Source organism: Natator depressus, chromosome 2, assembly GCF_965152275.1.
Source record: "Natator depressus isolate rNatDep1 chromosome 2, rNatDep2.hap1, whole genome shotgun sequence".
NCBI lineage: Eukaryota > Metazoa > Chordata > Testudines > Cheloniidae > Natator > Natator depressus.
The window spans coordinates 204,257,872-204,284,991 of record NC_134235.1 but is presented as its reverse complement, the minus strand read 5'-3'; the positions used below and the strand labels follow the sequence as shown (position 1 = coordinate 204,284,991).

Sequence of the window (27,120 nt, the reverse complement as noted above, 5' to 3'; positions counted from 1 at the left end):
TTGCTTTGAATTCAGTTAACTTCTTAAGTTAGGTGTTAGTTGCATGTCACTTTTTATTTCTTTGTAATCAACTCTGATTTTTATGCTTCATTACTTGTAATTACTTAAAATCTATCTTTCTATAGTCAATAAAATTGTATTATTGTTTTAACTAAACCAGTGTGTGTTTGGACTGAAGTGTTTGGGAAATTTCATTTGGGATAACAAGATTTGTGCATATCATTATCATTTTCTATTAATGAAATGACAGACTTTATATGAGCTTGTGTTGTCAAGGAGAAGCTGGGCTGTACAAGACACAGATAACTGGGGGAAAGTCTGGGCCTGGGAGTTTGCTAGTGTTGCTCTGTAGTGTAATTCAGAGTGACTGGCTATAGCGCTCATACAATATAGCTGGGAGTGATTTCCATGCTGGAGGCTGTGTCTGAACTGAGCAGGAGTAGTTGCTCTCACATTGAAGCACCCCAGGTTGGAGAATTGAGAGGACACACACAGATGTCCATCAGTCCACATTGTACCCTGGGTAATGTCACACCCAGTGTCTAAACTTTCCATGCAACACCACCCTCCCTGGCTTTCTCCCTGCTAGGCTGTACTCACCATGGCTTGAGCTGCAAAATGGTGCTGTAATGAGCACTCCAAAGCTAAAGTGACAATTAGCATTTCTTATTAAAGAAATTTATGGCGATAATGTAAGGGAGCTTTAAGACTTATCTTTCCCTTTCCACTGTGACTGTAAATCTAACGGTGTGTTTGTCTGTTTTAATCAGTAGCCTCTGGCATGGTGACTTCGATGGTCCCTCCATGCCTGCTGAACACTGGACCTTGATCAGGCACCTTGATCAGGGAGGATATGTCATCTTGCTTCCTTCAGAGGGGATAAAACTAAAGTGAACTAAGGACATGTCTACACTATGGGGACTATAGTGGCATAACTATGGTGCTGTGGCTATGCCGGCACAAACCCATAGTGTAACATCTTGTAACTTTCCACTGTAAGGGAAGGGGGGAGGCAAGTTTGGGAAACAAAGGATTCCCACCTCATGTAAATCCTATTTAAGGGTGGGGAGGAAGGCAAACAAGACTAATCCTCTCCATGGCCTGTCTGCCCAAGAAGAAAGACTGCAAAAGGAAAGGCAAGGGGGGAGTCCAGACTGAGACGGGGTACAGTCTGAAAAGGAATATAACTGGAACTCTGAACCACAGAAACTTTGCAAACTGCCTGCAACAATGTCTAGGGTGAGAAATACTATTTGTAACCAATTTCTTTAATGAAACTAGCTTAGTTTGCATGTTTGATTTCATTTGCTTAGTAATCTGCTTTGTTCTGTTTGTTACCCCTTTTACCACTTAAAATCTGCCTTTTATAGTTAATAAAATTTGTTTATTAGTAAAACCTGTTTCTGGAATTTCCAACGGGGTGGAGGGTAGGTGGAAGAAGTGTGTACACCCCTCTCCACATTGATGGAGGGGGTGAATTTCATAATATATCTTTGGGTCTGCACTCCAAGGGAGGTAGACATCTGAGTCCTGGAGCAAGTCCCTTAAGCTGAGTCTTCCCAAAGCTGATCTGCAGCTGGGTGTGGCCCTGCCTGTGTGTGTGTGTTAGGGGAGGTTTTAAGAGCCTGGCTCAGCAAGACAAGTTAAAGGGGGCCCATGCTGGCAGAACAGGGAGACTCAGTGGCATCTCAACACATCAGGTGGCTTCCCAAAGGGTCCAACCCATCACATACCTTGTATAGTAACTGGAATTCTTTGTGATGTGCGTCCGTATAGGTCCTCCACTTGAGGTGCACCTGTGCCTTGTGCACCTTCGATTGGAGATTTTCGGTAATCTCAAACAAACAGCAGTGCATGTGCCCTAGCTATTCATGTGCCCCATACTGAGGGACATCACAGACGAACTCCCACACAGTCCCATGGAGACAAGACTACAAAGCAGAGGGGAAGGAAGGTAGGTAGGTAGTGGAGCATTCAAAGGGACGCACATCTCGAAGAACTCGTTACTGCAGAAGGTGAGTAATCTTTCCTTCTTCTTAAAGTAGTGTTCCTCTGGATGCTCCGAAGCAGTACTCTTCAAAGGAGGTGGCAGCTTCAGAACTTGGTCAGAACTGTTTGCAGAACTGGGCGTCAATGGGAGATGGATGGCTTTGAGTGGTTCTATCCACTGTAGAGGTAAGAGGGAGGACTTTGCAGTATAGAGCTGAAGGCAAAGCATGTACAAGAAAGATGTAGCCTTCTTTACCACTGTTTGAACTTCAATGTAGGAATGCCCTTTTAGAAGCCAATTGTCAAGACGGGAAGATGATTACTCACATTGGTGAAGCATCTACTGCCATAACTTTTGTAAAAACTTTTGGGGGGCGGTAGAGAGTGCGAAAGGGAGGACTTGATACTGATAGTGGGTCCTGACTATGGCAAAGCATAGAAAACTCTTGTGAGAGGGATGTAGTGCAACATGAAAGTATGTGTCTTGAAGGTCGAGAGTCACAAAATAGTTTCCTGGATTCAGAGATGGGATAATAGCTGTGAGTTTTACCATCTTGTATTTCTGTACTTTTACAAAGGTATTCAGAATACTGAGATCTGTTTTGCAAACCAGAAAGCACTTGGATTAAAATCTGCTTCCTTTGTACTGAGTGGGAACTGGTTCCACGGCTCCTAAGCAGAGGAGGGAGAGAACCTCTTGTCTCATGAGACACTCGTGAGATGGGTCACTGAAAAGGGATGGGGGGGGGATAGGAGGGAGATATGGAGTGAAAATAGATGGAGTAGCCTGATGTTATAACCTTCAAGACCCATATGTTGGAGGTGATCTGCTCACAGGAACTGCAGAAATGGTAGAGATGATCTCCAAAAAGTGGGAGCATGAAGGGGGGCAGGGTGCTACAGCCTCTGCTATGGATCATAGGGGTGTTCATGGCCCTCGACTGAGGCATCAAAGCCAATGCTTTGTAGATGGTGACTGCTGCATCAATCCGGGTGCAGTGGTTGAGAACTTTCCCCTCTGCATTCTGGGTTTCTGTTTAGGTGTGGAGGCCTGCAGTATCAAGGAATGTGCAGAAGGCACTGACAAGAATGGGCAGAAGAGGGAGGGCAAGCAGGAGCATGGTCCCCCCTCAATAATCGGTGGGGGCACAGAACTCCTCTGGCCCCAGGGCTGGGGTTGGGAGACCGTGCTCCTCCGGCCCTGGGGTCGCAGTGGGAGAGTGAGCTATATGGAAATTCTCCTTCAGGTTCATGGGCGGCGGGTATCATAGGCAGGGGGAGTCTGTGCCTCCTGAAACAGCCTGGCGTGGCCCCACCCATGCTTCACCCCCAGGTCCCCTCCTGCCTGCTGTTCCCTTCTGTGGCGAAGAGGCTGGGGCAGGCAGGCTGGGGACCGTGGTGTGCACAAGACCCCCGGGCTGGGGGTACGCCACGCTGTGCCGCCTGTCTTCCCGGTGCTGGGACCATGCTGGGGCTAGGGGCACTCCAGCCGCGCTGTCTGCCCACCCGCCTGCCTGCCCAGCGCTAGGGTCACTCCAGCCATGCTGCTTGCCTGCCCACCCAATGCTGGAGGTGCTCTGCCTGCCCGATGTGCTGGGGCTGGGGGCATGCAGGGGGGCCAGCAGCCACAGGGGGCAGGGATGTGCTCTGGTGGGGGATGGGGCACAAAGGGCAGGGCCTCAGGCACTCACCCATTGCCTGTGTTCATGTTTAATTGCTATCAAAAGCTGTCAGAAACAGAACAGATATTCCTGTACCCATTATGCCCCCCCGCTACATTTGCCAAATAAAGCACATTTATATGATAACAAAAATATATCAAGAAATGCTATATCCTTGTCTCTAAATCAGCGATATCATATTTATACTGTGGAGATGGCCAAATTCTATTTAAGCTCTCAGAGGCAGAAATTGTTTCTTTTCTATTTTTCTACAGTTCCCAGCACAACGGGGTCTCAATGTTGATTTGTGGCTGTTGGGCACTTCCATAATATAAATATTTACGAATAAGTTTTACTAATAACCCATGGACTGGGGTATGCAGGACTGCATACTACCCTCACTTCAGCATAGAACTCCCATTTGGAAAGTGTCGCTAAATGTCAACTGGAAAAGTAACTAAACTTGCAGTTATAATTTATTAATTTCCCATTGACTAATGCTTTTGTATTCAGCATCACTAACTGGGAAAATATGCTTACCTTTAGGACACCTACTTTTTCTACCCCTTGGGTTTGTCTGCACATGGAACAGCTGTTCCTGAATAACTCCAATAGTGGACACACTTATTGTGGAATGAATCCACATCTACAACAGGGGCTTTTGCTAGCATAGTTATTTTGGTCGGGGTGTGAAGAGGTGTGACTTGTAACTGACATAGCTATGCCAGCAAAACCTTCTAGAGTAGATGCAGTTATTGTAGCAAATCTATGGTGTCACCAGTTTAGCTTGTTTCGCTCAGGGTGATGGTGAAATAAGCTGTATTGGTTAGCTTTGCTGGTAGAACTATTTCCACACTAGAAGCACTCCGCTGGTATACCTATAGCAAAAGGTGATCCTAGTCTTGACATGGCCTAATAACGCCTGATCTATATTTAAAAGCTGTTGGCATACCTATGTCAGTTAGGAGGGTGATTCTTGTATGGTTAGGCCTGGTCTACAGTACTAAGTTAGGCTAATGTAAGTTGCCTTGCGTCGACTTATTTGCATATGTGTCTACAATGAAATTTGTCTCTAGCCAACATCGTGGCACATTACAGCAATGCAGTAAAACCACCTCCCTGAAATGATGTGGAGCCATGGTCGACTTACTGAAGTCGATGCAGTGCGACTGTTGACAGTGTGTGACCTGTATCAATCCTAACAGTCCTGTAGCAGTTGTCTCACAATTCCCTGCAACAGTGACTACTATGTCACAATTTTACACTCCATTGCCCGGGGTCACAGAAATCAGAACTCCGCCCCACACACACACTCCAAGCCTCCCCATGTGTTTTCAAAGTGCCTTTTCCTATTTGCCCACCTTGCTTATATCTAGCAGTTCACTTTTGTTGTGCGCAGCTGCCCAACTGATCATGGTGGCGCCCTGCACTTGTCATGCTCCTGCCTGGAGTAGACAGGAGGTATTGGCTCTCCTGGGCTTGCGAGGGTCGGAGAAGAGGTGTAGTAACAGGGACATCTACCAAGATTGCACAAGGGATGCAGGCAAAGGAGTACAACAGGGATCGGCAGCAGTGCCAGGTGAAAGCAAAGCAACTGCAGCAGGAGTACAAGACGAGAGAGGCCAACACTAGCCCTGGTGCTGCCCCACAGATGTACTGCTTTCACAATGAAACATGCTGCACTTGGCTGGGCCCCGCCACCACCCCACAGACCGCTGCTGAGTTTGGCCAACACCAACATCAGAGCCACGTTTGCCCACACCCAAGGGATACACAGCTTCGGTGGTAACGACGTGCGTTGACCAGTTTGTGGGGTACACATGGCCTGAGACTAATAGGGCATGGGGGAGTTTAACTCTCGCTGAGCCAATGTTTCAGGTTAACCCCCGCTCAGGAACCAGTGGGAAAGTGCTCGACGCGCCGCTGAAGGTCAGACACGTTGTTTTCAATATGAAAGCTAAGACCCCGCGCTGCGCGAGGCTGCTACCTAGACACCCGTCCGAGCCGGGCCCTCCGCCCGGCACCTCCTGAGCGGCACAGAACAAAGGCCCGTGCACACACCCACCCACAGATGGCCGAAGCGCAAGGAGACCCCAGCAAGCGCTGCGGCGGCGGCTCCCGTGCTGCGGCAAGGACTTAGCACTAGGCGATGACAGCAGCGGCCCGGGAACCCGCGCCCGCGCGCCCTCAGCAAGACATGGGGACTTTAGCCCGCGGCCCGCCCCCTTCTCTGGGGCGCGCGAAGAGGAGAAGCGGCGCCGCGCCTGCGCTTGGCTCGGCGAAGGCTGCGGAATCCGTTCCCGGCATGCGTCAGGCGGAAGGGCTCGGGGGGCGGGGCTGGGGGATGAGCGGAAGCCGGGCGGGGAGCTGGTGTTGTGCCTGTCAGCCAGGTAGGGAAGGGGCGAGAGCGCCGCCGCCGCCGCGGGAGTCCGAGCCGTTGTTGGTAGGGGCGGCCCCGTGCCCCGGGGGGACAAGGCCTGCCCCTTCCCCAGGGGGGTGTTTGAGATGGGGCGTAGCAGGGCCGGCCCCGTTCCCCGGGGAGGGGGTTTGAGAGGGAGTAGCAGGGCCGGCCCCGGGGCGGGGGGTGTTTGAGAGGGGGCAGGGATGGGGCGTGGCAGGGCCGGTCCGGTTCCCGGGGCGGGGGGTGTTTGAGAGGGGGCAGAGATGGGGCGTAGCAGGGCCGGCCCCGTTCCCGGGGGGAGGGGGTTTGAGAGGGGGCAGGGATGGGGCTTGGCAGGGCCGGTCCGGTTCCCGGGGTGGGGGGGTGTTTGAAAGGGGGCAGGGATGGGGCGTAGCAGGGCCGGCCCCGTTCCCCCGGGGTGTCTGTGAGTGCTAGAGTGGGACAGGGATCGAGGGATGAGAGCGGGACTGCCCTGTGCCGGGATCTGGGGATATGATGCGATATAGGGGCTTCGGTAATTGCAGGTCGGTCTGAGATAGGGATTAGGTCATTGTGTGTGTGTTCTGTGAACTGGGACAGATATAATTGTGAGTTTGAGAATGCATATGGGATGGAGTTTGTTATACTAGGTGTTGGGGGTTGTCGCCGTTGTTGGGCAAAGTGAGGTTATTACCTCATTATCATCAGCATCTTATTTTGATTCTTCTTTATAGATGTCTCCTTGGTCCAGGTCATGCTCTTTTCTCTTCTCCTTCCTCCCCTCCCTGCTCCTGCCCACCCAATCTGTACATGCAATGATTTGCTTTTGCTCTGGTTTGTCCTGTTGCAGCAGTTCCTGGTGCTGGACTGTATGAGCACTTGGATTCTGATGGCAGGAGCAATCCCTTTTTACCCTCTCAAATCCCTGTTGTTAATACCAATGTAATGTTCCCTGTGTGCTTGTAAGGGAGTTGTTGCTGACCTCTCTTACCAGTGCCTCTGTGCAGTGTTCTGTGGGAGCTAGCTTCCGTGACTCAGCCTTATTCTAGCATGGATCACACAACTGCACATCTGTGTTGCAATGACCCTGAGTTGTCTTGGAGTGAGTCGGGGTTTTACTATGTGTTGTGCACTGTTAATAATGTATACTTTCCTAAATTGTCCTCTTAGGGGTCACAAGATCTGAGGATTATCAATTTTAGGTATATATAGAGCCCTTGTTATCATAGAACCTGAGAATGTCACAATCTTTAAATGTATTTATCCTCACAACACTTCTGTGAGGTAAGGAAGTGCTATCACTCTTCTGTGGCTAAGTCCAAATATAACAATAAGTTATATGAATTATTGTTTGTTTTGGGGAGAACAAGGGATATATTGAGGGAATGATGCATCAAATAGTCAAGTCTTCTCTTACTACCCAAATCTAGAATTTACTCAGGGTGCTAGATTGGTGCTTCCTTAAAAGTATTTTTGTGTTTCCTTCTGCATTTGCTATAGAATCACAATTTTACCCCATATAATTCCTAAACTTTAAGAACTGTACTATGGCTGCTGTGACTCTGAAAAACTAATGTGTTTGCTGTACTGTAAGGACCCAATCTAACTTTCATAGGGTCCAAGCATGTCACTTACCAGAAAATCAAAGCAATGAGTCTTCTGTTACTGCTTAGTATGCTATTCCACAGCCTACTATACCACACTGTCATCTGTCTCTCTTTATTGTACGTAAACTTTCACGTATAAAATATAATTCAGTTACTTCTAGTGACAATCTCTTATACCTCCTTTAAATAACATTTTTCTTTCCTTGGAGTTTAACCTTTCAGATATTTATAGATTATTATCATGTCTCCTGTTTAAACAAGCTATATATATTTACCTTTTATTAAACTTTCTCTATAAATCATTCACTCCAACTTTAAACTTCTTTTTTGTACCTCATTATTGGAAAGATACAGATAACTAGAATGGAATGGAATGTTCCAGGTGTGATATAAAGAAGGATTTTCTCTCTGTTCTGTGATAATGACCTGGGGCCTACTTAGGCTAGTTTGCAGCAATTTAGTAACCTGATGCTTTTTCTTGGTGGCTCCAATCTTTGCTCCATAATCCAGGTTACAGTTTGAAAAATAAGCCCCTTAGGTGTTATATTTGCCAACAACCTTCCGAATGTGAACAGATTGTAAACTGATGCAGTTTTAGTGCACAGTTCTGAGAGGTGAGTTGTTCCAGTTAATCTCAATGTAGTATTACCTCTGGAGCTAAAATATGATTTAAATATCACTTTTGTTACTACAAGAGCTGTCAAGGAATTAAAAAAATGAATTGCGATTAATTGTGCTATTAAAGAATAATAAAATACCATTTATTTAAATATTTTTGGATATTTTCTACATTTTCAAATATATTGATTTCAATTACAAGACAGAATACAAAGTGTACAGTTTTCACTTTATATTTATTTTTATTACAAATATTTGCACTGTAAAAAAACAAAAGAAATAGTATTTTTCAATTCACCTAATACAAGTACTGTAGTGCAATCTCTTTATCATGAAAGTTGAACTTACAAATGTAATGTAAGAATTATGTACAAAAAAATAACTGCATTTAAAAAAAATAAAACAATGTAAAACTTTAGAGCCTACATGTCCACTCAGTCCTGCTTCAGTCAATCACTCAGGCAGACACGTTTGGTTACATATACGGGAGATCCTGCTGCCTGCTTTTTATTTACAATGTCACCTGAAAGTGAGAACAGGCATTCGCATGGCACTTTTGTAGCTGGTGTTGGAAGATATTTATGTGCCAGAAATGCTAAACATTCGTATGCCCCTTCATGCTTCGGCCACCATTCCACAGGACATGCTTCCAGATTGACGATGCTCATTAAAAAAAAAAGTGTAAATTAAATTTGTGACTGAACTCCTTGGGGGAGAACTGTATGTCTCCTGTTCTGTTTTACCTGCATTCTTCCATATATTTCATGTTATAGCAGTCTCGGATGATGACCCAGCACATGTTATTTTAATAACACTTTCAAAGCAGATTTGACAAAACTCAAAGAAGGTACCAATGTGAGATTTCTAAAAATAGCTACAGCACTCAACTCAAGGTTTTAGAATCTGAAGTGCTGTCCAAAATCTGAGAGGAACGAGGTGTGGAGCATACTTTCAGAAGTCTTAAAAGAGCAACACTCAGATGTGGAAACTACAGAACCTGAACCACCAAAAAATAAAATCAGCCTTCTGCTGGTGGCACCTGACTCAGATGATGAAAACGAACATGCGTCGGTCTGCTCTGCTTTGGATCGTTATCAAGCGGAACCCGTCATCAGCATGGACACGTCCTCTGGAATGGTGGTTGAAGCAGGAAGGGACATATGAATCTTTAGCGCATCTGCCACGTAAATATATTGCAATGCCGGCTACAACAGTGCCATGAGAATGCCTGTTCTCATTTTCAGGTGACATTGTAAACAAGAAGCAGGCAGCGTTATCTCCTGCAAATTGTAACCAAACTTGTTTGTCTGAGTGATTGGCTGAAATAGGACTGAGTGGACGTGTAGGCTCTAAAGTTTTACATTTTGTTTCTGAGTACAGTTATGTAACAAAAAAATCTACATTTGTAAGTTATACTGTCACGATAAAGAGATTGCACTACAGTACTTGTATGAGGTGAATTGAAAAATACTATTTCTTTTATCATTTTTACAGTGCAAATATTTGTAATAAAAATAATATAAAGTGAGCACTGTACACTTTGAATTCTGTGTAGAAAAACATCCAAAATATTTAATACATTTCAATTGGTATTCTATTAACAGTGTGATTAATCGCAATTAATTTTTTTTTGAGTTAAGTGCGTTTAATCGACAGCCCTAGTTTCTACTTCATTTCTGAGTAAAGTATAGAAGAAACAAGAGGAACAATATGAAGATGAGCACAATCCACTTGGAGTGGTATCTCATCTTGTTGTCATGAGCGTGTGGGTTTTGGTTTGTAGGTAGAACGTGGAAAATTACCACTACTCTTGTCCCATTTTGACCCTCAGGATGTGATCCCCCTGTGTACACAGCGCATTGGCCTCGTGCCTTCTTCTTTCTTGCATTGTGTATTCATGTCTAATTTGTTAATAATTTATTTACAGTTATTTTACAGCTCCTGGGAATTATGCAATGGTTTCTGAGTTCTCTAATCTAGTAAACAGGGATATTCCCCAAAACCTTAGTAGATAAGTGCATTTAAACTGCACTCTTATTGTTGGGCCCTTGTGTTCCCTTTCCTCAAAGAAAAGTCGTCTTATCTTCTAACTGGTTGGTGATTCAGTGAGAGGCTGTGGTATTCCTTCTGAGCTAATTCTGATCAAATGGTTCAGTAAGGTATTGAAGGTCACTCTGCAGCAAAAGATGTCACTTCTAGTAGAAGAGAGATACTGAGGTCATGATCACATGTATTAAAAATCCCATAACACTTTTCACAAGATTTAGGGGTGTTAATCCTTGTATCCTGTCTAAGTTATAACTTGAGTCATTATATGTTGTCTACTGTAATTGCTATAGGCCTGGTCTACAATATCTGAAGACTAATGGGTACTGGAGACAGTCAGCAAAGAGTTTACAATAGAATTTATCAGGGCTTCTTGGGGTTTAATACTTAGCTGGTGATGCAGAACAAAATTAGCCCTGGTCTAAACTGACTGTTAAAATGTATTCAGCATTGTGTAAGTTAGCACAGACAACCCTGTTCAGATGTGGGTGAAATCTAATAGTGTGGTGTAGGCCATATCTTTTCATTTGGATATGAAGAGGAGTCTTCACTTCCTCTTCTAAACTTTCTCGTTAGGGCTGTTCACTGTTAAACAGCTGCTATATTCCTTCCAAGTGTAAAGGAAGTGATTCTCATACATAATATTTTTGAAGGACTTTGGGATCCTTTGAGATTAATACTGCTTTGTAAATGTAAGATGTGGTTATTAATTTGTCTAAAATAGTGCCAAATCATCTATTTAAGTTTTCAAACGTTTTGTCATTGAAACAATCTGTTTTGTCCTGATGGTAGGGGGAAAGGGGCAGGCTTTATCTTGATTATATTCCTGAGCCTTGCATGTGTTACGAACAACAAAATACTTTGTCACTCAAACCACTATGGTCCCCATATTTAGCTCCTTTTTAATGTGATCACGGCTTTACTAAGATACATTGACTACTTCACCTAGTCAAGCTAGCAAGGATAATCCCAGAGGAACTGAAAGCACTGTCTTTGCCTACTGTGTGATTTTTTTAAATCTTCTATTGGGTCAGTATGCTGTGTCAGAAGTAAACACATTGGAAAGAGAAATTTTAACTACTTGTACACTTTAGAGGATTCTAAATTAACTTTGTTAACTCAAGAAAGGTACCTAGACATTGCTGTGGGCAGCCCAATGAAGACCTTGACTTAATGTGCAGCTATGGTCCAGAAAGCCAAGATATTAGGATGCCAAAGGAACAGGATAGAGAAGAATATGGAAAATACAATGCCATTATATAAATCAGTGCTGAAGCCTCACCTAGAATATTATGTGCAGTACTGTTTACCTAATCTCAAATGGGATATTGCAGAATTGGAAGAGGTCCAGAGAAGGATAACACATGATTAGAGGCATGAGGAAAAACTCATTTAAAGAGAGACTGAAAAAATTGGGTTTGTTTACCTTAGAAAGGAGACAAATAAGGGGGGATATGATAAAAAATATGTCAAAGGTAGATCCAGAGTTTCTGTTCTCCCTGACATGACACAAAACAAGGGGATCTTTTAATGAAATTAAAAGATGGAAGATGCAAAACTTACAGAAGGAAATATTTTTTTCACACATTATTAAGCAGTAGAAGTCATTGCCACAGGATACTGTAGAGGCCAAATACTGAGTAAGATTGTAAACAAGGATTTTAAAAGGCAAAGTAGCTGCTTAAAAGAAGAAATCTTTGCCTGCCTTTCAAACAGAAGAAGTGACTTTATGTATGTGAAATTTGTGTTTGTATGTATGCTAAGCCACAGTATCCAGTTCCAATCGTTATTTTAGTAATTTTGGGCTTTCAGACATAGTTGCTTACGATTAGGCACTGCTCAACTTGAGGCTCCTCCTTGAAAATGTTGGTCTTAACATAATATGCAGAACTTTATTTGAATAAACTTTGCTTGACATGCAGAGCTCTCTTTGAAGATGTATGGCCGGTACTACTCCATACCCTCAGAAGCCGGATATTTGGTTTATAAGTACTGATATGTTCCTGCTGATCATTTCCCACCTGAAGTCATAATCTGTAGTGGCATCAAAATTGGTTGCTACGGTAAGGATTATATAACTAATGGATGATTATTAGCCAAAGTGCTATAAGGAGGTGTAACTTCATTATGTTTTATTAAGACGCTGACAGTGTGTTTGATCCTGTACAAAAGCAAATGAGGACCTTACCAAAGAAACTTAGTCTAAATAAATTCATGTTTAAGTTTCACCATAGCCTTGTGACTTTCAGTGGGGAATAAGCAATAGCTGCAGATGAATTTGCAATGACTTTTTTTGTGAAAATATGGCATTATAAACAACCCAAAAAATATTGCTTACAAACTGAATAGTTTCTAAAGGGAAGAGTTTTTTACAGGTTTCTATAAGATTGAACGCAAATACACTTTAAAAAGTTAATTACAATTACAGTAATTTAAAACTGAAGCAATGATGGTGGCATTGAAGCTTTGACTTGATGCAGAAAAGCTAAAAGACAAAGCTGTAGAAGTAGGTGAGGTGGACAGGTATGTTTCTGCACAGATATGAATCCACAAAGAATTTCTAGAGTATCTAATAACTTGAAAACTGTTTTTTGTTCTTTTTCCTGGTGAATGAGCATTTTGACTAATCTTGTAATACTTCAAATTTAGGAATCAATTGACATGGAGAAAATGTGTTTAAGATGGTCCATCCAGAAGATTTGTTACTTTGTGAAGATCTTGCTTTTGACGAATATGTAAATACCATGACAACTTCAAATTGAATTATTTTTCGTGAAATCAAGACTCATCTGTTGCCTTCATCAGAAATGTTTTTAACATTTTCAAGAAAAAACATGTCCCAGAAACTGAGTTGTTTGTTGCTGGTGTTTGGATTCATTTGGGGCTTGATGTTGCTGCGCTATACTTTTCAGCATCCAAGGCACCAAAGCAGTGCTGAATTGCGTGAACAGATACTAGACTTAAGTAAAAGATATGTGAAAGCACTGGCAGAAGAAAATAAGAATATAATGAATGGTGGTAATGGAGCCTCCATGGCAGGATATGGTAAGATTAAATAAACCTGGCTACACAAACCGTTTTGTTCTAAACTGCCTTTGGTACAGCTTTTAATTCTTATTTTAAATGGTACATGGAACTCTTCAAAGTAATTTTGTATGTGCTGACTGTGTGTTTGCTCATTGATAGGGCTTAATTTTAAGGCATAACTTCTTTTAACACTTGTTCTTTAAACATAGTTGTATGTATTATAGTAATTTGACTGTCAGCATCAATACTAGGTTGTCTTGTCTTGTTTCTCCACCAATTGGAAATAGAGCTCTGGGGGGTTTTCTCCACAGTAACATGAAGGACTACATTCATAATGTAGGAATTAAATGTAAAATTAAAACACTTCACTACCCAAACACTGTCACTTTGTGTGTTATTTCTACCTTTTTATTGCTTTTATCTCCCCCCCCCTTAATTTTCTTCTCTTCTACTATTAACAAACAATGAGAAGCAATCATGATGGTAGAATTGGAGAGATGGGGGAATGATTATGTATTTAGCAGAATCTGACCCTTATTTTACAGATGGCAGTAGAGTGCTCCAAATCTTGAGCCTCCATTGTGTTTGCATCAGCATATTCCCCTCTGACTTGACACCACTGTGCCCTGTTACCTGTGTACCCGCTATATGTCTATAGCCCATGCTCATCTAGAATGCAAGAGAGATCTGTATGTGGTTTAGTTATTGAGATCTGTTTAACGTAAACATTGAAAATTTCTCATTTCAAAAACATAATACTTTAAACTCTGCAACCCCAGTCTTATGATTTGTCTAGGTGTCCTAACCTGCAATTTGACAAATACAATCTACTTAAATTTCCTACACTATTCTCCAGTGTTTCATTCAGACTTAAATTTCTGAGAACTAGATAAAAGAAACTAATTGCCTGCCTGTATTCTGTCATGCAAAACAAAAACTTCTGTGATAACACATGTAATATAGACTTAAACAGGAATTAGTTTTCAGAGAAAGAGAATTAGGATTTTACACACACAGAGACTCATTACTATACTTACTGCCCCTTCTTAGAAGGAATGCTAGTTGAGGGTAAACCTCTCTTTCCGTGTTTAGGTCAGGTTCAATATTTTAGGGTGTCAATCTTTAACCCGACAAGACCCTTAAAGGGGGTAGGGGTTGTACATCTATAACTGGATCTATATTCCTTGGTTCTGTGCAAAGGAGTTTATTTGAAACCTATTTAGAACAATAAAATTAATTGGTTTGTTCACTGATGCAGACTCACTATCTAAGGTTTGGTTTGAGAGAATAAGAAAAATCCAAATAATGAAGAATTTTGCAAAACTAAGTGTCAAAGAATTTGGTCAGGCCAGATGGCTCTCAAATTGTGAGGAAATGACCTAATTAATTCTGAAAGAATACGTACAGCAAAGTGAATTTTTTGTTGAATTATGTTGATTACTGCATTGTTTGCTTAGTAGTCTTGCCTATTGGTGTTCTTCCTTCCCACACCTTGATTAACTGTCCTCTTCCACCCTGCTTCTTTTTCTCAATATATAGATAGGTTCCTTATGAATTTTTTTTTTAGATCAACTTAAGTCTAAATCTTTACATCCAAGAATTTTAAAATAAGAAAGAAACTGTATTCCTTTTTTCTGCTTTAAGAATTACATTGTGTATTACAATAATGCTTTACCTTGTCCTGTGGCAGACAGCAAGTTCTGAACTTGGAGAATAATTGGAAAGGAACTACAGAAGGAAATAATTAAGATCCATCTTATCTAGGGTGGAAAAACATAAGTGCTTTCTAATGCTGCCAAGTGCCAGAAGCTGTTATACAGGTTGAATTTATTTCGCCTCTACTGCTGTTGTGGGTTAAAGTCCAAAATATTACCCTTAAATAGTCACTTATCTTTTAAAAAAAAAAATGGGGAGAGGACAAGGGGAGACTAATGTTACTTTATATTCTATGATTCAATGGACCAATTCTCAGTTTGCTATTGTGGTAGTATCTTCAAGTATGCAAAAAATAAGAAATAGTACTTTTCAAACATATGGACAGCTAGAATCCATATGTAGGAGAATTAAAGCACATTCTGCCTTTTCTCTATCTTCTCCAAACAAATCCAGGAAAAAAGAAAAGCAACCTTTGAAGACATAAGTTAGATGTCCAAATCTGCAAATTTCTCACACACTGCTGATAATATAAATGAACAGTATTCAATGCTACTTTCTTTGTTTTGTCTTCTTCAGCTGATCTCAAAAGAACAATTGCTGTTCTTCTGGATGACATCTTACAACGTCTGGTGAAACTGGAAAACAAAGTTGACTACATTGTTGTGAATGGCTCAGCAACAAATACCACCAATGGAACTAGTGGTAATCTGGTGCCAGTAACTACAAGTAAACGTGTAAATGCAGCAAGCAATATTAGATAACATACAAGATCACCTTATGTTGCTTTATCTATCATCGATTTGATTGGATTCAAGAAAAGCTTTTTACCTCTGGCTAGGCAAAGCAATAGTTGACACTAACATATCGTACACTGTTCTGCTATAGAATGTGCTGAGTACATGCAGTCCCAACTTCTGTGCATAAGGTTCTCAGAGGATTAATTTGTTGCTTTCAGAAAGTTCTGTTAAAGCAGTGCTGTACAATATCGTATTTAAAGATATTCTGGTAACTTGGTTGATGTAGTATGCCAAGTGGGTGATACTTTATAATGTTTGAAGTTAAACTAAAATGGAAAAATATATATTCACTTGTAAAATATATTTATTTAAATAAAAATGTAACATATCTTTTGGATAGATTGATTATATAGCTTAATCATTGTTTGTGTGATTGGTTTTAAACAGGTAACTAAGGATAATGTAATGTTAGAAGATGTGTATTTATAGTACAGTATTTTGTTACTTATTAATTTGCTAGTGATATGTTTAAGATAACATTGAGATGTTTTAAAAATTGCAACCCAAAGAATGTCTTTATTTGCACTACCTGCTAGAATAGCTAGAGAGAATTTATCGTATGTTAAAAAAATCAATTATAATGAAAATCTTAGGTAGCAACACTGTCCAGATATCTTTGCTCCAGAAATAGGTCAGTTAAATTATCAAAGGCAAAACAATCTCTGATATCATACATAGCTATTTCATAGAAAGATATTTGTGTGTGTATTTTGTAACTTCAGATAAGTTATTTAAGAGATGGAAGTCAATTTTCAGATATGTGAATATTTGTATTCATTGCTGTTTCTTTTTAATATTTTAGTATCTTGCAGTGTGTGACAAATATAGCACATCTTCTTAAGTTACTTTTTTAAACAGGAGGGAATAGGTTAATTAAGTTGAAGGGAAGCAGAGCATCTTGGCATATACTAAAGAGATGCATGTGCTAATGGTGTTTTATGAGGGACATAGGTGGGAGCTAAGGTTACGTTGCCTTATATCCACGTTAGCCTTACAGAAATGAAAATTGTAGTGAGGGTGCACTATATTCAAAAATGTGCTTTCTGCATCATAAATGCTAAAATGAAAGTGCCATTCAGCCCTATGTTTTTTAAAACTATATTGAGTGGTTGGGTTTGTTTTTTTTTTGTTTTTTTTTTTAGAATTATGTTCAGGAATTTTTGCTTGAAATATGCTGTGTAATAGCTTTTTAATATTTTATTAAAAAACAAACAAACTGAATAAGACCAGAAATGCTGGATGACATATGGTCTCACGGTTTTCTGCTTTTCTCCCTGATGATAGTCTGGACTGGTCTAGAGGAAAGTAGAATATATAAATAAAACTTGAGTTACTGTCCAACTGTTTCTTATTTTGTGTTTGAGATACTGAGTGTAAACTTTTTTTTCCAGGAAGAAAGAAAATAAAATTGTATTTGTGAAAGTTTTTTGTTTTGTTTTTTAATTAAGTGATTCACCTTTTCCTGTTTTCTATACGTACTCTCTATGTACCTTGAGACTTTAAACTATTGATCTTGTAGTTTATCACTAATTCTAAAGTCTGCTATTTATCTCATAGGCTAAATAAGTAGAAGAGTGGGTATAATTCATTTAGTTTTGAAACCCCAATATTTCTCAAAAACTTTTGCCTAGGTTGGAGGGGAGAGAAGAAAATATGACTGTGCAATAGTTTTAGAGGGGGGGGAAGCTTTCAAAGGCACAGAAGACAGCTAGACACGTAACTCCTGTTGATGCATTTGAAAAATCTCTGACTAATCTGAAGGCACGCTATTTTTCTGGATATTGGTTGATTTCACCAGGCAAGTTTTAGTAATATTTAGTAATGCATATATAAACTGGTGATTGATTACTCCTCTTGAGGAGCATGAAGTCCAAAAGAAAATTGTCAAGGACTACTAGACATGAGTGGTAAAAGTTTCAAAAGTAGGCAGATGGATCTCTTAGGACATAAGAACGGCCATACTGGGTCAGACCAAAGGTCCATCTAGCCCAGTATCCTGTCTTCTGACAGTGGCCAATGCCAGGTGCCCCAGAGGGAATGAAAAGAACAGGTAATCATCAAGTGAACCTCCCCTGTCACCCAGTCCCAGCTTCTGACTGTGTTGTGTGGAAAAAATACTTCCTTTTGTTAGTTTTTAACCTGCTACCTATTGATTTCATTTGGTGGCCCCTAGTTCTTGTGTTATGAAAAGAAGTAAATAATACTTCCTAATTTACTTTCTCCACACCAGTCATGATTTTATAGACCTCTATCATATCCCCCCTTAGTCGTCTCTATTCCAACCTGAAAAGTCCCAATATTATTAATCTCTCCTAATACGGCAGCTGTTCCATACCCCTAATAATTTTTGTTGCCCTTTTCTGAACCTTTTCCAAGTCCAATATATCTTTTTTGAGATGGGGCAACCACGTCTGTACGCAGTATTCAAGATGTGGGCGTACCATGGATTTATATAAAGGCAATGTGATATTTTCTGTCTTACTATCTATCCCTTAATGATTCCAAATGTTCTGTTCCCTTTTTTGACTGCTGCTGCACATTGAGTGGATGTTTTCAGAGAACTATCCACAATGACTCCAAGGTCTGTTTCTTGAATGGTAACAGCTAATTTAGACCCCATCATTTTATATGTATAGTTGGGATTATGTTTTCCAATGTGCATTACTTTTCATTTATCAACACTGAATTTCATGTGCCATTTTGTTGCCCAGTCACCCAGTTTTGAGAGATCCTTTGTAGTTCTTCGCAGTCTGCCTGGGGCTGAACTATCTTGAGTAGTTTTGTATCCTCGGCAAATTTTGCCACCTCACTATTTACCCCTTTTTCCAGATCATTTATGAATATGTTAAATAGGACTGGGCCCAGTATAAACCCCTGGGGACACTACTATTTACCTCACTCCATTCTGAAAACTGACCATTTATTTCTAGTCTTTGTTTCCTATCTTTTAACCAGTTACCAATCCATGAGAGAACCTTCCCTCTTATCCCGTGACTGCTTACTTTGCTTAAGAGCCTTTGGCGAGGGACCTTGTCAAAGGCTTTCTGAAAATCTAAATATACTATATCCACTGGATCCCCTTTGTCTACATGCTTGTTGAGCCCCTCAAAGAATTCTATTAGATTGGTGAGACATGATTTCTTTATACAAAAACCATGTTGACTATTCCCCAACAAATTATGTTCATCTAGTGTCTGACAATTTTGTTCTTTACTATAGTTTCAACCAGCTTGCCCGGTACTGAAGTCAGGCTTAGTGTCCTGTAATTGCCGGGGTTTCCTCTGGAGCCCTTTTTAAAGATTGGCATCACATTAGCTATCCTCCAGTCATTTGGTACAGATGACAGTTAGTAGTCCTGCAGTTTTACATTTGAGTTATTTCAGAACTCTTGGGTGAATACCATCTGGTCCTGGTAACTTATTACTGTTTTTAGTTTATCAGTTTGTTCCAAAACCACCTCTAATGACAGCTTGATCTGGAACAGTTCCTCAGATTTGTCACCTAAAAAGAATGGTTCAGGTTCGGGAATCTCCCTCACATCCTCAGTCATGAAGACTGATGCAAAGAATTCATTTAGTTTCTCTGCAATCACCTTATCCTCCTTGAGTGCTCCTTTATCATCTTGATTGTTCAGTGGCCCCACTGGTTGTTTAGCAGGCTTCCTGCTTCTGATGTACTTAAAAATTTTTTTGCTATTACTTTTTGAGACTTTGGCAAGAAGCAGTCATTTAAAGTGCCAAGAAACTTTATCTCTGCATCCCTTCATAAGGTGATAGGTACCCAGTCAATATGGGGATAGTTGAAATCCCACATTATTATTGAGTTTTTTATTGTAATAGCCTCTCTAATCTTCCTGAGCGTTTCAGTCACTATCACCATCCTGGTCACGTGGTCTGTAATATATCCCTACAGTTATATTCTTATTATTCAAGCATGGAATTACTATCCATAGAGATTCTATGGTGCTGTGTGGTTCATTTAAGATTTTTACTTCATTTGATTCTCTGCTTTCTTTCACATATAGTGCCACTTCCCCACCAGCATGACCTGTTCTGTCCTTCTGATATATTTTGTACCCTGGTATTACTGTCCCATTGATTATCCTCATTCCACCAAGTTTCTGTGATGCCTATTATATCAATATCCTCATTTAATACGAGGCACTCTAGTTCACCCATCTTATTATTTAGACTCCTAGCACTGGTATATAAGCACTTTAAAAACTTGTCACTGTTTAGCTGCCTGCCATTACATGATGTAATTGAATGGGACTTTTTTTCATTTGACTGTTTCTCCTCAGATTCTACCTGAATTTTAATATCTTCCATCCTCTCCTTCTTATTAGGACATAGAGAATCTCAATTTGTAGATCCTCCCCTAAGGGATTTCTAAACCATGTGCTCCTCTGCACCTGTCAGCTTTCCCCCCCAGGCCTTAGTTTAAAAACTGCTCTATGACCTTTTTAATTATAAGTGCCAGCAATCTGGTTCCATTTTGGTTTAGGTGGAGTCCATCCTTCCTGTATAGGCTCCCCCTTTCCAAAAATTTCCTCAGTTCCTAATAAATCTAAACCCCTCCTCCCTACACCATTGTCTCATCCACGCATTGAGACCTTGCAGTTCTGCTTGTCTAACTGGGCCCTCAGTGTGGAACTGGAAGCATTTCTGAGAATGCTATCATGAGGTCCTGGACTTAAATCTCTTACCTAGCAGCCTAAATTTGGCTTCCAGGACCTCTCCCCTATGTTTCCCTATGTCATTGGCACCTACATGTACCATGACCACTGGCTCCTCCCCCGCACTACAATAAGCCTATCTAGATGTCCTGAGAAATCCGCAACCTTCGCACAGCGCAGGCAAGTCACCATGCAGTTCTCCCGGTCATCGCAAACCCATCTATTTATGTTTCTAATGATCAAATCGCCCATAACTAATACTTGTCTCTTTCTAACAACTGGAGTTCCCTCCCCTGGAGAGGTATCCTCAGTGTGACAGGATACCACAACATCATCTGGAAGTAGGGTCTCAACTATGGGATCACTTCCCTCTGCTCCAGTTGGATATTCTCCTTCCCTGAGACTTTTATCCTCCTCAACAGCACAGGTTGTCAGAGCGGGGGTGGGACAATTCCAGTGTCCTGGAAAGTCTCATCTGTGTACCTCTCTGTCTCCCTTAACTCCTCCAGCTCAGTCACCCTGCTTACAAAGCCCATACATCGTCGCTGAGGGCTAGGAGTTCCTTGCACTAAATGCACATGTCACAGCGTCACCGGGCGATGCTCTGGAACTACTCCATACGAAGCCAGTCAGGACTCTGGGGGCACCTCCTCTCTGTGAGCATACTGTCTTCAGGGCAAGAAGCTTACACAACTTCGGCCTTCCTGGGGCTGACCTCAGAGCATTCAGCATCCCCTTTTCACACCGTGCGCTTCCCACAGCAAGTCCACACTGGCAGGGATGTCCCAGCATCTTTCCCACTCCTTGGTGGGAGTTACACCAGACCCTTCCAGTTTCACTCCCTCCTGTAGGTCGGGTGTGCTTGATGGCACTTGCCGGCCACATGTGGGAAGGTTTATGCAGCCTGTGCCCTTTTGCCACCCCAAAACCCCTGGGGTTCAAACTGGGATCAGGTCTTCTCCCAGCGCTCCAGTCTGGAGGGCTGTGATTCAGGCTCTCCTGTTAAGAGGCCCCATCTTGACCTTGGCCACCCTCTGACCAGGTGTCTCTGTCACCAGCAGCTCGGCATCAGCCCCTTTCATTTGATGCAGCCATGTCGGGGCAGAGTGGTCAGTATACACAGTAAAGGGCCACCCAAATAGATATGGCTGCAGCTTGGCCAGGCATTTCTTCCCTATGGCAGCATAGTTCCGCTCCCGGGGCAGCCGCTTCTTGCTCAGGTACCTGATGGGGTCTCTCCCCACCTTAGCATCGGCTTGCATCAGCACCGCACCAGCCCTGCGTCTGAGGCATCGGTGAATACTGTAAAGAATACTGTAAAGTGCTTGGCAAAGTCTGGGTTTACCAGATTTACCGGGCCCTGGATTAGAGCCTCCTTCAGTGCCCAGAGAGCCCTCTAGCACTGCTCGGTCCAGACCACCTCGTCTGGCTTACCCTTCTTACATAGCACAGTGATGGGGGCAGCTAGGGAGCTCAAGAGGGGTACAAACCTCCGGTAGTACCCCACCATCCCGATAAAGGCCTGGACCAGTTTCTTGGTCTGGGGAACAGGCCAATCTCTGATCATCTCCACCTTGGCCAGCTCTGGGCTTGGGCGGCCGCTCCCCACCTTGTGGCCCAGGTACGACTTCTCTGCCATCCCCACCTTACACTTTTCAGCTTTTACCATCAGTCCTGCCTCCTTGCGGCAGCCCAGCACCCTCTTCACCTGGGACACATGTTCCTCCCAAGTCTGACTAAAGACACAGATGTCATCAATGGAGGCCAGGGCCAAGTTCTCCATCCTCGTCACTAACCAATCCACCCGGTGCTGGGAGGTGGCCGATGCCCCCTTGAGGTTGAAAGGCAGGACCAGGAACTCAGAGAGCCCCAAAGGGGTGGTCAAGGCAGATTTCAACTTGGCATGCCTTTGGGGAGAGCTGCAGTAGAGAGGTAATGAGCCCCCCCCCCAGCTTGTATAGAATCTCACCAGGCCTAGGCCTGGGGTAGGCATCAGACACAGTGATGGCAGGAAGCTTCCGATAGTCCCCAAAGAATCGGATCAACCTGTCTTTCTTGGGGACCAACTGCACGGGTGAGGCCTATGGGCTGTTGAACGGCTGGATCACCTCTAAAGCCTCTCTCTCCAGGTTCAGGGCTGTTTTCCCAGTGACTCTGAACGGGGGACACCTGATGGGAGGATTGGCTCCCATCTCAGGGAAGACATCCACCAGAGGATCTTCCCCCTTCTCCTCCCAATCGTCCCTTACCAGGTCCGGGGTCCCCTCACTCTCCTCCCATATAGCAGCTCTAAAGGGAAGAACCCTGTGGATTCCCGGGGCACCTCCCTGTACCGAAGGTGGGGCAGGTACTTGTCCCAGTCCTGCGGATGCTGATTCATAAAAGTCCTCAGCATCATCCTCAGGGTCCTATAAACTCTTTCCACCAGCCCGTTGGACTGAGGGTGATATGCAGAAGTCCAGGTGGGCCAGAACCCACATTTCTCCCACAAGCCCCAGAGCAGGGCTTACATGACACTGGACCCCTGGTTTGTAAGGACCTCACTGGGGACCCCCTCTCTGCTGAAGATGGTCAGCAGCGCGTCTGCCACAGTGTCTGCCTCGGTGGAGAACAGCGCCACCGCCTCTGGGTAGCAGGTGGCGAAATCCATCACCACCAGGATGTATTTCTTCCCGAACCGGGTCTCCTTGCTGAGGGGCCCCACTATGTCCATAGCCACCTTCTGGAAAGAATCATAGAATATCAGGGTTGGAAGGGACCTCAGGAGGTCATTTAGTCCAACCCCCTGCTCAAAGCAGGACCAATCCCCAACTAAATCATCCCAGCCAGGGCTTTGTCAAGCCTGACCTTAAAAACTTCTAAGGAAGGAGATTCCACCACCTCCCTAGGTAACGCATTCCAGTGTTTCACCACCCTCCTAGTGAAAAAGTTTTTCCTAATATCCAACCTAAACCTCCCCTACTGCAACTTGAGACCATTACTCCTCTTTCTGTCATCAGCTACCACTGAGAACAGTCTAGATCCATCCTCTTTGGAACCCCCTTTCAGGTAGTTGAAAGCAGCTATCAAATTCCCCCTCATTCTTCTCTTCTGCAGACTAAACAATCCCAGTTCCCTCAGCCTCTCCTCGTAAGTCATGTGTTCCAGTCCCCTAATCATTTTTGTTGCCCTCCGCTGGACTGTTTCCAATTTTTCCACAACCTTCTTGTAGTGTGAGGCTCAAAACTGGACACAGTACTCCAGATGAGGCCTCACCAATGTCGAATAGAGGGGAAGGATCACGTCCCTCGATCTGCTGGCAATGCCCCTACGTATACATCCCAAAATGCCATTGGCCTTCTTGGCAACAAGGGCACACTGCTGACTCATATCCAGCTTCTCATCCACTGTAACCCCTAGGTCCTTTTCTACAGAACTGCTGCCTAGCCATTCGGTCCCTAGTCTGTAGTGGTGCATGGGATTCTTCTGTCCTAAGTGCAGGACTCTGCACTTGTCCTTGTTGAACCTCATCAGATTTCTTTTGGCCCAATCCTCCAATTTGTCTAGGTCCCTCTGTATCCTATCCCTACCCTCCAGTGTATCTACCTCTCCTCCCAGTTTAGTATCATCTGCAAACTTGCTGAGGGTGCAATCCACACCATCCTCCAGATCATTTATGAAGATATTGAACAAAACCGGCCCCAGGACCGACCCCTGGGGCACTCCACTTGATACCGGCTGCCAACTAGACATGGAGCCATTGACCACTACCCATTGAGCCCGACAATCTAGCCAGCTTTCTATCCACCATATAGTCCATTCATCCAGCCCATACTTCTTTAAATTGCTGGCAATAATCCTGTGGGCAGGGGTCTCAAGGGAGCTTCACTCTTATCCCGGGACTTCTCCACCCTCTGGCAGGGGTGGCAGGACCTGGAGTACTGCTGGGCTGCATCACAGCCTCCGGGCCAGTAAAAGTTCTGCTGCAGCTGCTGCCTGGGGCGCTGGATCCCCTGCTGTCCTGAGAGAGGGACAACGTGGGCCAGGTACAGTAGCCTACGGCGATACTTCTGGGGCACCACCAGCTGCCTCCTGATCCCCCACAGTTCTACTTCCCCTTGCAGAGCCCAGTCCCAGTACAGGAATCCCTTCTTCCACAGGAATCTTTCCCTGCAGCCTTCCCCCAGGGGGTTTGCAGCGCTGCGGCCAGCAAGTTCCCTCAGCTTCTCCAAGGAAGGATCCTTCTGCAGCTCAGTCTGGAATTCAGCTGCTGGGGGAGGGAGTGGGACCTGTACCCTCTCGCTGGCTGGACCTGGGGTCACATCCCCGCTGAGCCCTGACCCTGGTAGCTCCCTGCCATGGGATCACTTCCCAGCAGCACCTCTGGACAAGGCAAAGCTGGTTGGCAGCTGACCTGCCCTGCCTGTGTCTCCCTCCACTCAGCTGGGGTCTCAGCCCCCACCACGTGCAGACCTGCCCTTGCTGTCCCAGTGAGGGCAGGCAGCGAGCTCGCTGCTTTGGTCACAGCATCAGAGCCAGCTTGAGCCCCTGCTCTGGTGTGCAGGGGGGCAGGGAGCATCTCTCCATCCCACTCGGCCCCAGGGAGCTGGTTACAGGCAGGCAGGTAGGTATCCTGAGCCCAGCAGCTCCTCCCCCCTGCCAGCCAGGTCATTTGCATTTTCATTGACCACTTCCGTCTTAGCCAATTGGTTCCCTGGATTCGAATTCAAATCCTCGGCCGTTACAGGAGCAGGGCCTGGGTCCTGTCCCAAAAACCCACAGTCATCCCCCAACAGGACTCACAGCCGATATTCTGGAGAACCCCAACTACCAGCCAACCCGACCCCTCCTGTGTCTGCAGAGGGATCCAGGCCATAGGCAGTGTGAGGAGCTTCATCCCTGGGACCTTAACCCACGTCACACAGCCCCTCAGCATCTGGTGAGGCTGCATCACCCGGGGCCTGACAACAGTTCTCTCTGTCCCAGTATCTCACCACCGCAGGAATGTCTCCCCATTGACCACCACCTTCCGCTCCCACTGGGGGTCTGAGGGGCCTGAGCCCAGGAGAGTTCATGCAGACACATAGGCCAGGGCCAGAAGTGGAAGCTTGTCCACCACACCACCCATCTGGCTGACAGAGTCTATGGCCTTGGGACCCAGCAAGGGAGCTAGATACCAGGGCTTTTCCGCAGGGTCCCCCTGGTTCAAATCGCCAGCCTGCTTAAAGGTAGTGAGGTGGGCATCCACATCCCCCTGCTCCTTAACCAGGGGCAGCAATTTAGTATCCAGGTTCCCCGCGGAGCTGGCACCCCAGGGTCTATCCCTACTCACCCCTGGAAAGTCCCCTATGCCTCTCCGCTCCACCACCACTAGTTCATGCTGCTGCTGCTGCTCCTGCAGCTCTTTCTCAGGCTCTCGCTGTCTCTCACGATGCTCTCACTCCTTCGGACTCAGCTCCAATCCCATCCGTCTCCGATCCCCTGATGGGGAACCCAATCGTGAAGACCCCCATCTGGTCGGGGACAGGAGTCTTGGGGATGCCTGGCTATTGCTCCAGCTGCTCCCAGATCCTCCTGTAGCTGCATCTGGGTCAGGAATCTGCTCCTTAGAGCAGTCATCGTCCTCCAGCTGCATGAATAACTGTGCTTTGGTGAACTTCCCAATGTATAACCCTCTCTTTTTGCACAGGTTTACAATGCCCTTCTTAAGGAGATGGTGATAGGCCATCACTTTCCTGTTCCCAAGTTGTTGTGGACTCGCAGGCCTGTGTGCTCTCAGCTCCCCACAGTTTCTAGGAAGAACTCCTAGTATGCCAGCCCTTCTCCAGGTCACCACCTCTCTGCCAGGGTCGAGCCGCAGACTCCTCCGCCCCTGAAACCACTCGCCTCAGTCCTCAGGGGGACTCCGTCACTGCAATAGTCCTTCTCTCTCCCAGAGCCAAGCCACAGGCTCCTCCGCCCCTGAGGAGCGCCACTGAAGGAGCACTGCCGGCATGGCGGCAGCAGCGCTCCTGGACCTTTGATTCTTTGGTGGCACGCTGGCGGCAGCTCGGCTCTCCCCGCTCCGTCTTCGGCAGCACGCCAGCGGCAGCTCTTCTTCTTCTTCTTTCTTTTTTTTTTTTTTTGCTTCCCTAGAGCTGGCCCTGGGGGTGCCCGATCCAAAAAGTTTGGAGACCACTGGTCTGGAAGATACCATCAGGGATGCTTAGTTTTGCAGTTCTCAAACTGTGGATTTGTGTCTCCAGAGGTAACATGCTTGTTAACAAAGGCCACATCTGCAGAAGCACAAGAAACAACAAGCAGAAGCATGATTGTTAGTGCACTACCTGCATCAAATCATTGTAGTAAAATACATCTCTTTCTGGGACGGGAATGGGCTCAAGATGAGGCAAAGGGTCTAGGTGATTTTTTTAATGCAAGCAACTAGGGACAAAATTGTAAATTCTGCCACCGTTTTCCACAGGCGGGGTCATTGAAGCCAATATCTCACTCCTGAGGGTAACCAAGGATGCAAGGGTGCATCTCCTGCATGCAGGCAGTTTCAGACCCAGTCCCTATGCAGCTTGCTTATGTACTGTTTTGGTCCCTGCACAAGTGATTGCCGATTGGCACAGGAAAGTTTCCTACAATAGGGAAGGAAAGAAGCAGCTCTGCCAAGGAACCTTTGGCAGAGGATTGGCAAGTA

The 27,120-nt window shown here is 44.4% G+C and overlaps 1 protein-coding gene across 2 annotated transcripts; it reads left to right on the top strand.

Moving 5' to 3' along the window:
- The first annotated feature begins 5,990 nt into the window (after window positions 1–5,990).
- CCDC126 (coiled-coil domain containing 126) lies at window positions 5,991–16,511 on the top strand. Of its 2 annotated transcripts, none has more exons than XM_074943336.1 (4): window positions 5,991–6,040; window positions 12,224–12,364; window positions 12,951–13,346; window positions 15,561–16,511. In XM_074943336.1, the coding sequence occupies exons 3-4, from the start codon at window positions 13,109–13,111 to the stop codon at window positions 15,743–15,745; spliced, it is 423 nt and encodes a 140-aa protein (XP_074799437.1). In that variant the 5' UTR covers window positions 5,991–6,040; window positions 12,224–12,364; window positions 12,951–13,108; the 3' UTR covers window positions 15,746–16,511. The 2 variants fall into 2 exon arrangements, with proteins under 2 accessions (XP_074799437.1, XP_074799438.1); XM_074943337.1 differs by lacking the exon at window positions 5,991–6,040 and adding an exon at window positions 8,835–9,499.
- The last annotated feature ends 10,609 nt before the right edge of the window (window positions 16,512–27,120 follow it).